The sequence below is a fragment of the Euprymna scolopes genome, chromosome 44 (genome assembly GCF_053919585.1).
Source record: "Euprymna scolopes isolate OS-2025 chromosome 44, ASM5391958v1, whole genome shotgun sequence".
Lineage (NCBI taxonomy): Eukaryota > Metazoa > Mollusca > Cephalopoda > Sepiida > Sepiolidae > Euprymna > Euprymna scolopes.
This window is the reverse complement of record NC_136525.1, coordinates 35,725,415-35,738,508: the sequence shown is the minus strand read 5'-3', so window position 1 is coordinate 35,738,508 and position 13,094 is coordinate 35,725,415. Positions and strand designations below refer to the sequence as shown.

At 30.1% G+C, this 13,094-nt stretch overlaps 1 protein-coding gene across 1 annotated transcript in view; it reads right to left on the bottom strand.

Moving 5' to 3' along the window:
• Positions 1-3,834: 3,834 nt before the first annotated feature.
• Positions 3,835-13,094, bottom strand: part of LOC145268791 (uncharacterized) — a 36,868-nt gene continuing 27,608 nt past the window's right edge. The window contains exon 2 of the mRNA XM_080124405.1: positions 3,835-8,510. Within this exon, the coding sequence (XP_079980531.1) occupies positions 7,537-8,484 (948 nt within the window). The 5' untranslated portion in view covers positions 8,485-8,510 and the 3' untranslated portion in view covers positions 3,835-7,536. The remainder of the gene's footprint in view (positions 8,511-13,094) is intronic.

Sequence of the window (13,094 nt, the reverse complement as noted above, 5' to 3'; positions counted from 1 at the left end):
TTACGTTTTCGGAAATATAAATTTACGACATTGAAAAACAGTTTTTCAATAAAATTTGATGTTCCATCTGCTTCCTTGTGAACTGATAGGACACAGCAACATGTAATTTTTATACGTTTTCTTCGTTTTCATTGATTATCATCATATCCAGTTTTCTAGCTTGGATAAGTTTGCATATTTTTATTTTATTGTCTCATAGAATTTTATGTACGTTCACTTACAATGTTCTTTCCGGTTTGTACGTGTATCATTTGTTTGGATGTTCAAAATACCACTGTCCGAATCATGTTTGTTTTTGTATTTCTTTTTGGGGGTTGTTTTCTGTATTCCTTTATTATATGGTTTATTGTTTCGTCCTTTTTTTTTTTTCTTTTACAGATTCTCAATTTACTGGTTTTTAAATTTCGATCTAGCTTGGATTTTTTAGAGTTCATTCTGATCGCGTTATTTTGTATAATTTCAAGTAACAATTTCGTTTCTCTGTTCAAGTATCCTTTTCACAGCCATGTTCATATATATATATATATATATATATATATATATATATATATATATATATATATCTTGAAATTTAAATCCCATAAACCCTATTTTCTTTTATCGAAAAAATAATCATGTTACGAAATTATAAATATTTTTTTACATGCAGGATATTTTTCTAATGGACAAAAAAATCAGGGCGTTACTTTGTAGTGAAGTCAGTAATGATTCTGTTTTTCTGTTCAAGTGTCCTTTTCGTAACCAAATCCATTTTCTGCTTGAATTTTAAATCTCATAAATTATTTTCATCTTTCTCAAATGAAATAGATATTGTATGTAATAAGACATGTTAAAAACTGCTGTTAAATTCCGGAACATTTTATACGAGAAGAAAATCGGAGTGTTGCTCTGTGAGACTGTTAGTGGCGATTAATTTTCTCGGTTCAGGTCTCCCTTTGTCGCCATATGCATTTACAATCTCAAATTTAAATTCCACAAACTCCTTTTTACTGAGAAAATTAGGCAATCTTCAACCAATGTGCCCCAAAATAATGATGGCGGAAACGGGTAAGGTTGATGCAAAATCGGAACGGAAGTCAGTAAGCGTGGCAATAAATACGAAACTATATAGAAATATTTTATTTCAAAAAAATTATTTAAGTTTTAACACTTTTTGTGTTTCTACAAGACAATAATCACAATAATAAACGTAGTTTTATATTTCTTGAAATAAAGTATTTTAGTTGTAATATTTCTTGTGTTGTCACAGAAATAATAAAACAAAGAAATTCGTTTATTCTTCAAATTTCTATAAAGTTTTCAAAAATAATATCTTAAATAATTTTTTTACACTTATCGTGGTATCATTGGGGCTAGGACAACAGCATATTCTTTTCATTGTTTTGACTCTCGAGTGTGTTTTCGTTGGTATGTTATATGCTTTCATATAGAGTGATGTGGTTCTCCGTTGATTAACTGTGTCGGATATATACTCGAGTCAAAACAACGAAAATAATATGCTGTTGTCATAGCCCTAGTTATGACTTTTTATAATAATAATAATAATAATAATAATAATAATAATAATAATAATATAATAATAATAATAATAATAATAATAATAATAATATAATAATAATAATAATAATAATAATAATATAATAATAATAATAATAATAATAATATAATAATAATAATAATAATAATAATAATATAATAATAATAATAATAATAATAATAATAATAATAATAATATAATAATAATAATAATAATAATAATAATAATAATATTAATAATAATAATATTAATAATAATAATAATAATAATAATATAATAATAATAATAATAATAATAATAATAATATAATAATAATATAATAATAATAATAATAATAATAATAATAATAATAATATAATAATAATAATAATAATATAATAATAATAATAATAATAATAATATAATAATAATAATAATAATATAATAATAATAATAATAATAATAATAATAATAATATAATAATAATAATAATAATAATATAATAATAATAATAATAATAATAATAATAATAATAATAATATAATAATAATAATAATAATAATAATAATATAATAATAATAATAATAATAATATAATAATAATAATAATAATATAATAATAATAATAATAATATAATAATAATAATAATAATAATATAATAATAATAATAATAATAATAATAATAATATAAATATAATAATAATAATAATAATAATAATAATAATAATATAAATATAATAATAATAATAATAATAATAATAATAATAATAATAATAATAATAATAATATAAAGATAATTCTTAGAAAATATTTTATAACAGAATAGTGTCATAAATAATGTATGAAAATTCTTTTTATTAACACTTGTCTTATCACAATAAATAAAAAAAAAGATATTTTAAACATACCACTTTCCGAATCATGTTTGTTTTTGTATTTCTTTTTGGCGATTGTTTTCTGTATTACTTTATTATATGGTTTATTGTTTCGTCTTTTCCTTTACAGAATCTTAATTTACTTTTTTAAAAAATTTGATCTAGCTTTTTTTTTTTTTTAGAGTTCGTTCTAATCGCGTTATTTTGTGTAATTTCTAGTAACAATTTCGTTTCTCTGTTTCTTATACAGAATTTGGTTTCCTAATTCGTTTCATGTTAAGTGACTTCCGTTTTGTACTTACATCAACCCCCATCTCTATACCAGAAGCGCGCTGGTTGGAGATTGCCCGAAATTGACATAGTAGGAAATAGTATATATGCTTTTAAAATTGAACTGTTCAATGGCCGATCATTTTCTCCTTTTCAAAAATTTAGTTATCACTCTCTGTTTTCCCTTTTACATTTAGCCAGTCCTCCTGTCATCACTTCATCGCCATCAGTTCATTTATCGATATCAGGTGACGTCACAAGTTATTTTTTTAGATCAGTCTCTCTCTGGAAGCCATGCGAGACACGGCTAATAATGTAGAAAAATCTAAGATGAATGTTACTTCAATGTGTGTCCGCTTGCGTCACTCATTTCAGTAAGTAAGAGAGTATAGTTCAAGAAGTAAACAGTTTGCAAAGATAACATTCATCTCTCTCCTAAATCCATTCTCTTCCAATAAAACATTTAAGAAAACTCAGCGAACGTCTCCTTCTGCCTTACATGCATGAGAAGAATTTTATTCGTCCACGTTAAACACATTTGATGGCCACTCATGGAAAGAAGAGAAAAACAGCACGTATCAACACCCGCATACATGTATAATTTTTTTTTGTTTTGTTACTGAAAATATTACAATTATGTACCTTCTATGAAAGTGCATTTTCCTTATAAAAAGTGTTAGGACATTCCATTTTTCCCTTTTCCATTTAGCCAGTCCTTCTGTCATCATTTCATCGCCATCAGTTCATTTATCGATATCAGCATTTTCGTATTACTTCTTCTAGGTGGTACGGATGTTCAAAATTGCCATAAATAAACTTATCGATAACTTTCACATTTTATTAAAATATTACAAAACTACCATCTGTACAATCAAACAATGTACATATTTACATATCGTTATGACACCTGTTACTTCTGATGATACAAAAAAATTAATACCGACATTACCCTATACTATCAAAATTCTATTACTTTTATTCATAGAAGAACAAATTCTCATACTTGCCCTTCACCCCCCCCCCCAAAAAAAAACACAGCATGATCCTCGACCTTCAATTAACTTTTAAAGTAGCGGTACAATTGTAACGTAGTGATTACATGTCAACACTCGTGGCTCACGCGTTGTGTGCAGACAATCGCAAGGAAAGAAAGACAAGGACAGAACTCAACTCACTTTTTTCTGTCAAAACAACACATCTTTATTTACAAATATTTCCATAAAAACGCTTTGTGTCTTGTTAAAAAGGTTTCTCGTAATCGAATGTGTTTAACAAAACACTGTCGTGTCGAACACGTGGTATTCTGTCTTTGTCCGGTCATGTTTACGACACGACTTTTCTTTGTCGCTCTCTATTCTGTCATTCTCGGGCCACGTTTTTCTTTTTTATAATCTTTTTCTTTTCTTCTTCCTGACTATGACGTCACGTCGCACACGGCTCGGTCATTTGTATAGTTTGACTGTCGTACAACTGCTGATGCTATAATACGCGCGTCTGCTCTCTGTTACATTACAATTCCATTAACTACATTGCATAAATAAATCAAGTTTGATACAATTACTTATACTATCAGAAAACCGCTCACCCACACAGACATATACTTATAAAATTAATCATACATAATTTTTTTAGTAATAGGCTTACGTAGTTCACGAACAACCTCGCATTCAGGCAATAAACAGCTGCCAATAAGCTGCTACTAACATAGGGTTACCTATGTCTATAGCAATTAAGTTAGTGTGAAGTTTTACTAAGTGCACATTCAGTGAATGTTGGGAAAACCTTTGTCTGCTAGCAGAATCGTTCGCAGATACAGGTGGTGTGAAGATGAGGCAAGAAGTAGAGATCAAACGCTGTAGACAAAACAAGAGTCGAACGATTACGAATAAGTGACGTCACGTTTTTCGAGTTAGAGAAATTAAGTTTTTTTTTTTTTAGATCAGTCTCTCTCTGGAAGCCATGCGAGACACGACTAATAATGTAGAAAAACCTAAGATGAATGTTACTTCAATGTGTGTCCGCTTGCGTCACTCATTTCAGTAAGTAAGAGAGTAGAGTTTAAGAAGTAAACAGTTTGTAAATATAACATTAATCTCTCTCCTAAATCCATTCTCTTCCAATAAAACATTTAAGAAAACTCAGCGAACGTCTCCGTCTGCCTTACATGCACGAGAAGAATTTTATTCGTCCACGTTAAACACATAATACGTTTGACAGCCACTCATGGAAAGAAGAGAAAAACAGCACGTATCAACACCCGTATGTGTGTATAATTCTTTTTGTTTTGTTACTGAACATATTACTATTATGTACCTGCTATGAAAGGGCATTTTCCTTATAAAAATTATTAGAGTATTAAGATATTCTATTCAAATTGTTTTTGGAACAATATTGAACGATAAAAAAACTTCTGTTATGAAATTCTATAGAACATTAAAATGTTCTAGTTACTTCTTTCGGCGCAATTTGGAATAATCAAGAAAATTCCATATATAAGGACTAGCAGTCGTGTTAGTTATTATTTATTAAGTTGTTGATTTGCTGTTAAGAATTCTGGTAATGTTTCTAGGATGAAAATCCAGCCGAAAGAAACTCCTTAAAATCCAAACTTTCTCGAACGACAGGTTTGAAGCGAAACATTTAATAGAGTACTATCAATACAACATCGTTGAAATCTAATGTCATTTTTACTTTTGGATTATATATATATATATATATATATATATATATATATATATATATATATATAAAATGTTCTAATAAGAACACTTTCGGAACAATTTGGAATAATCAAAAATGTTCCATAGAGAAGGACGCTGCACTGGCAGGCGCATTAGTTGTTTATTGTTTATTTACTATTAAGAATTCTGGTAATGTTTCTAGGCTGAAAATCCAGTTGAAAGAAACTCCTTAAAAGTCAGACTTTCTCAAAATGACCAGTTTAAAGCGAAACATAGAAGTCAATAATTTGAAAATACGTCACACACAAACCATTTATTTTCAACTATATAACTTCTATGTTTTATTCGAACAAGAAATCATGAGAAAGAGCAAACTATAAAATATAAAAAACTATAGAATATAAAAAATTAATATATAAAAATGAAATGAAATTTTATAAATAGTGAATCAATTTTTAGTTTTCTTTTTTTCATATATATATATATATATATATATATATATATATATATATATATATATATATATATATATATATTAGTGATGGGACCATGAAATATTTTTCCCAATTCCGATACAATTCCCGATTCCGTACTAAATTCTCGATTCCAATAAAATTACCGATTCCTATTCTTTATAAATCTCTAAATATTTTACTATAAAATTGTTATTTTGTCCTAATTCATGTAAAAACATATCTTAAATGTGCATGTATTTTTTCAAACGTAAAAAGACACTTGTGAGGGTGTTATCTAGAGATTTTAGTCTTACTGGAAGTTTAAATCAATAAATATTTATTATTTTATTATTACTACAAGAAGTGGAAGATGTTTTATAAAAGATATATATATATATATATATATATATATATATATATATATATATATATATATATATATATATATATATATTAAAAGTTAGGTAAGATTTCAGTCTTTATGAAATTTGATCCATGCGTATTAGGCATCAACCAAGCAAGATTTCTTGAATTTTGTCTTTAAACTTATGCCTTAAATGTAAGATATTTTTAGAATCAAAATAATGTAATGAATTAGAAGAAGGATTTTAGGCATGAGGCTTAGTGTCATTATACTTGAATTTTAATCTTCTTAAGGCGACATAAAAGTGATGCAAAACTCTTCTGTTCGAGGGTTTTATTTTTACCGACCAGGGATGGATATTTTATTCTTATATATATATATATATATATATATATATATATATATTTCTGCATATTTATTTATATATATGTATATATATGTATATTTGTTTATATCTATGCACACACACACATGCACATATATATATGTATATACATATGTATATATATGTATATAGATATATGTATATATATTATATTTATTTATATATATATATGTATATATATAATTATATATTTATATAAAAATATATATGTATGTATATGTACATATATATTTATATTTATTTATATATATATGTATATATATGTATATTTATTTATATATATGTATTTATATGTGTGTATTTATTTATATATATGTACACACACACACACACACACACACACACATATATATATATATATATATATATATATATATATATATATACATGTAACATTCTTTACGTTAAGCATGTTTCATTAAATATTATAGATAATTCCATGTCTACATATTTTGGTTCTGATCCTTTCATTCTTATGGTTTTTAATGCCTACAAAAGGTAAGATAAAACGCAGTGACATAGTTAATAACGTGAGATTTACGGGATCAAAATATCCTAAACTCTTTATTGTAAACCATTCCCGACGATGGATATGGACGGATCTGAAAGTAATCGGATAATAAGCGACTATGATTGTTACATCAGCCAGTTCTTTACAGAAACGAGAAAACGGATAAAGAAACTAGAAATGATCAGCACGAAAATATTTAAACAGGTATTGTCTCATGTATATATATATATATATATATATATATATATATATATATATATATATATATATATATATATATATGTGTGTGTGTGTGTGCGTGTGTGTGTATAAAATATGCATACACGATATATTTATGTATATATATGGTATATATAATACATCTATATACATGTATACACTTATATATATATATATGTATGTATATATATATATATATCATTATTGTTCTTTTTATTTAATGTTCACTGTTTTATGCGCTTTAATCACTTCATCTTTTGTCAGTAATCACCATCATATCGTTCTTGATTGTCCATCCATTGTCCGTGAGTGTCCATCGGATAACGGCATATCGACATCCGGTTCCCTGGGAGATGACCGAAAAATGAATTGTTTCCATGATACTGCATGTCGTAACAGTAAAAAAAATTCGCAAACGGGTTACAGTAGCGTCCTTTCGAATCCATCCAGCGTCCCTGCATGTCCATTTGGTATCCGGACATGTCCATCCAATCCTCGGGGTGGTCCATACACCAATCATCGTAGAATCCGTATTGATGACAATACATATTTCCATCGTCCATCCAATGAGAGAAAGGGTTCACACGGCGTCCATACAGGTCCATCCAGTGTCCTTCCATGTCCATCTGGTAGCTGGACATGTCTAACCATCTTTCAGGAAATAACATATTGAAGTACGAATAATCGGGATAATAATAATACCGATTGTAACTCCAATCGTTGAACGGGTCACAGTAACGCCCCTTCTTGTCCATCCAGCGTCCTTCCATATCCATTTGATATTTGGACATGTCCATATATATTTCAGGATAAAACATATTACGCCCATATGAGTGATACGGATAATAATAGTACGTGTTGCAATCCCATTGGTTGAATGGATCACAGTAACGTCCGTGTTTGTCCATCCAGCGTCCTTGCATGTCCATTTCATAATCTGACATGTCCATGTACCTCTCGGGATTGTCCATCCAGTTGTCATACCAATAATGCCCGTCATTACCTAACCAGAAACCATCTCTGTCATACATGGATCCTCTGTAGTAACGGTGGTCATCGTGGCCATTCCCGTAGTAGTCATAGTAGCCGGGGTCCATCATTCTTTCTGAAGGGGACATGGACATACGCGACATCTGTTCCGCCATACTCCTGTATTTTCCATTGTGTCCAATTAGCATATTTTGATAACGGTTCATGTATCGATACATGCTAACTGATCAGGAATCAACAGTAGCTGTAATGGAAGAACAGAAAACAAAGATCAATAATTAGTCATTTTAGAATTAATAACTGTTATCGATTATTTGTATTAGTTGGAATATTAGGACTACTATTCTTATTTTGAGAATTATTCACACAATGTTTAGGCCGATGTAACCACCAACCTTCTTCGGGTGTATCTTGTTAAATCATAAAATCTTTCTATATCCTTGAGAAATTTGTTGTCCGCAAGGACACGTGGCGTAATGGATAAAGCACTTGACAAAGTTCAGTTGTAAGTTACATTATTCTGTAGGTTAAAGCTCCAATCCTATGTGCGGGTGATTTTAAAATACAATCGCCAATTACTTAGAACTTTTACCCAATTATGACTGACTGAACAAGAGCATGCTACCGCCGTAAACTTAATAAAAGTTTCCGTTATGAATTCCGTGCAGATTCCCAAGTTCGACAAGGTACATCTCAAGATGAGAACAGTAGTCTGAATAATTCAAATGATACGAAATATGAATCCTCATCTAAAAAATTAACTATTATATATTTAGACTGTTACGCCACAGGAACTTTTTTGCAGGACAGGTCTTTAGTCTGAGGCCAAACCACTTAACATTTCAAAAGGAGACTGTAAGTGGAGGGAGTCTCCAGTGGAGTTGCAAACCTATTATCACGGATTAAAAATGTGGGTCGCCTTAAATTTAAAACAAGTATCTTTGTTATTTTTGTTATTGTCATTTTATTTATTCATTTATTCATTTATTTATTAAACAACCCCTAACCACCCCCATATGACTTGACGATATTAAAAGTGACAAACGATGATATTTTTCTGATTTTTATTTTACATTTACGGATCAAATGGAGCGATCGAACTACCAAACAAGTAGTCAGAGACCAGGGCGGTCTCTGACTTCTTGTTTGGTAGTTCGATCGCTCCATTTGATCTGTAAAATGATCACTCCATCATCAATAGAGGATGTCGTCAATTTTCAACAATTCAAATTTTTTGTTTTCTTCAAACAAGCCACCTTGAGAAAGAGCAAACGTCATGAATATTAGAAATATATATATATTAAAATAAACGGGAACTTCATACATCTTGAATCAGGCATTTCCTAAAATAGAATTATTAAGCAAGAGTTCCGGTTGAACTCTGTCAGGAAAAGAAGAGGAATACCAAAAATGAACTGGAAGCTGACAATCATCACAACTGGAAGAAGTTATGAACCATTCTCCAACCTCTGTACAATCGCCGCAATGTTGTATTCTGTTCTACAAGTAGTTTAATGAATACCAAAAAGAAAAACTTAAAAACTATAAATATTCTGATATATATATATATATATATATATATATATATATATATATATATATATATATATATATATATATATATATATATATATATATATACTAGCATGGGGACCTGGCGTTGCCCGGGTGTTTGGAGGTGTATGTTGAGCAAAAAAAAGGTCAATTTTTTAAACTTTGAACCCTATTATGACCCCTTAACATTTATTGTTTTGGGCTGAAAATGATGTATTAAGTTAGATCAATGTCCAAGGAACCTATATCTAAAATTTCATGTGTTTAGATCCAAAATTGTCGGAGGAATTTGGTAAAGTTCTCAAAGGTCGAATCATTTACCTTTGACCCCTTAAAAGCCAAATTTCTAGCCGAAAACCTATCACATAGATTTTCCGAAATGTCAGTACCCTGTATCTCAAATTTCGAATCTGTAGACTGAAAATTAACGAGTTATAGCGAAGGAAAATGTACACAGACACACAGACAAACAGACACATAGATACGTTCATTTTTATAGATATACTAGCAGGGGCCCGGCGTTGTCCAGGTGTTTGGAGGTGTATGCTGAGCAAAAAAAAAAGGTAATTTTTTTAAACTTTAACTCCTATTATGAGCCCTTAACATTTATTGTTTTGGGCTCAAATCAAGTTATTAAGTTAGATCCATGTCCAAGGAACCTATATCTAAAATTTCAAGTGTTTAAATCCCAAATTGTCGGAGGAGTTTGGTAGAGTTCTCAAAGGTCAAATCGTTGAACTTTTACCACTTAACAGCCAAATTTATAGCCGAAAACAGATCACATAGATTTTCCAAAATTTCAGTACCCCGTATCTCAAATTTCGAGTCAGTATACTAAAAATTGACAGAGTTATTGCGAAGGAAAATGTACACAGACACACAGACAGATAGATAAACAGACAGACAGACACACACACACACAGACACGTTCACTTTTAAAGATATACTAGCAATAGGTGCCCGGCGTTGCCCGGGTGTTTGGAGGTGTATGCTGAGCAAACAAAACAAAAAAACAAAAACAAAAAAACCCCAAATAACGGTAATTTTTTAAAACTTTGACTCCTATTATGAGCCCTTAATATTTATTGTTTTGGGCTCAAATCAAGTTATTAAGTTAGATCCATGTCCAAGGAACCAATATCTAAAATGTCAAGTGTTTAGACCCAAAATTGTCGGAGGAGTTTGGTAGAGTTCTCAAAGGTCAAATCGACATTTTTTTAAATTAAGGCTAGACAATCTAAAGGAGTGGATAACTTTCTAAAATATCGGCGAAAAAAGTGACCCCCCCCCTGTAGAAAAGTGCCTAGTTGAAGGGGAAGATATTAATGTTTTTAGCCAATTTGTCGATATTTGTCGTATGAGAGATCGAACTTTAAAACAATACTGATCATGGTAAAATCCGCCGCCTCTATTGAAAGTTTAAGGCAGACATGCAAACAGATATACATACATTTATATATTGGTAACTAAAAATTTTCGACACAAACTAATGAAAAAGCTTGCCCTATCTGATTACCTTTTATGTAAAATTTCAAATATTTAGACCAGAAATTGTCTGAGTAATTTGGAAGAGACCGCAGAGGTCAATTTTTTAAAACTTTGTCCCCTATTATCCCCCCTTAAAATTTATCATTTTGGGCTCAAATCAAATTATTAAGTTAGATCCATGACCAAGGAACCTATATCTAAAATTTCAAGTGTTTAGACCCAAAATTGTCGGAGGGGTTTGGTAGAGTTCTCAAAGGTCAAATCGTTGAAATTTGACCCCTTAATCGCCAAATTTTTGTCCGAAAACCGATTACAAAGATTTTCCCAAATCTCAGTAACCTTTATATCAAATTTCGAGTCTGTAGACTTAAACATGACAGAGTTATTGCGTAGGGAAATGTACTCAGACACACAGACACACAGATACACACACAGACACTTTCACTTTATATATATATATATATATATATATATATATATATATATATATATATATATATTTATATATTATTTACATATATAAACTTTCGACAGAGGCGATGGATTTTCACGAGATTAGTATTGTTATGAGCTCGACCCATCGAACGACAAACATTGAAAAATTGGCGCTAAAAACATTAATTATTTCACACTAAATTGGGCTCTTTTCTACAAGGAGGGAACGCTTTTTTCGCCGATATTTTCGGAAGTCATCCCCTCTTTTCAATTGACTAGCCTTAATCTAAACCTTCAGCCAGAGACGTCACAGTTTATTTTTCACGTTCTCGCCCTCCTTCGCAGTACGGGTTCGAGCCTGCCTGCCTACTACCAGTTTTTTTTTCTCAACACACACCTCTAAACATCCGAGCAATACCGGGCACCCAGGCTAGTATAAAAACAAATCAGAAACATAGTACATAAAAGTTAAAATCGACGAAAAGTCTGCTATAATTTATGACAAAAAATGTCTTATACATTTTATAGACATGTATTCTCTTTCAGCTCGCAGACTCATTCTTTTTGTCGGGCCAAGGCAGTTAAGCGAGTCCCTAGATCACGAACTTACATGTTTGTGCAGCAAAAACCTAGAAAATACAAAATAAAAACTTATAAACTATTAATATTCTGATTTAGTATTATATCTAAACAGGTAAAGTAAAGTTTTCTTAGTTAATCAACAACCTTCCTAGAGCTGGTGAGTCAAACAAATTATCCGGTTTTCAAACCTAAATTACTAAAGGAGTAAGTAGGCCTTACCTAACGGCCAGCTTTCACACTCCTTCTTTGTCTGTTAACCGGACGTAAAGGTTTGATTACAAGGACTAAATAGAAACACGCACTGCTTAACCTTGTTTTCTGACTAGGATAATAAACAACGTCCCACACTGCTAAACATCTTATTTAAATTTTCCTGATGTGTGTGTGTGTGACGCGGTTTATCTCAGCCTACAGGCAAATCACACAGGCAAGTAAGTTACCGAAATGAAGCTTATGACCCAGCGGATATTTTTGTTATATTTATATCCATGTTTGGTGTATGGAAATGAAAAAAAAAAAAAAAACGATTTACTAAACAATTTATTTACTGGATATTCTTCCGGTACAAGAACTTGGGTTCTTTTTATAAAAAATAACCAATTCATCATCATCATCATCATCATCATCATCATCATCATCATCATCATCATTAATCGTATAATGCCACGGATCTTTCTGGCTCTCTCACTGTACCGTCATCCCACCAAACCACACCTCTGTTTTAGAATTCATACAAAAAATGTTGTTTACGATTCTATCCTGAACCCTC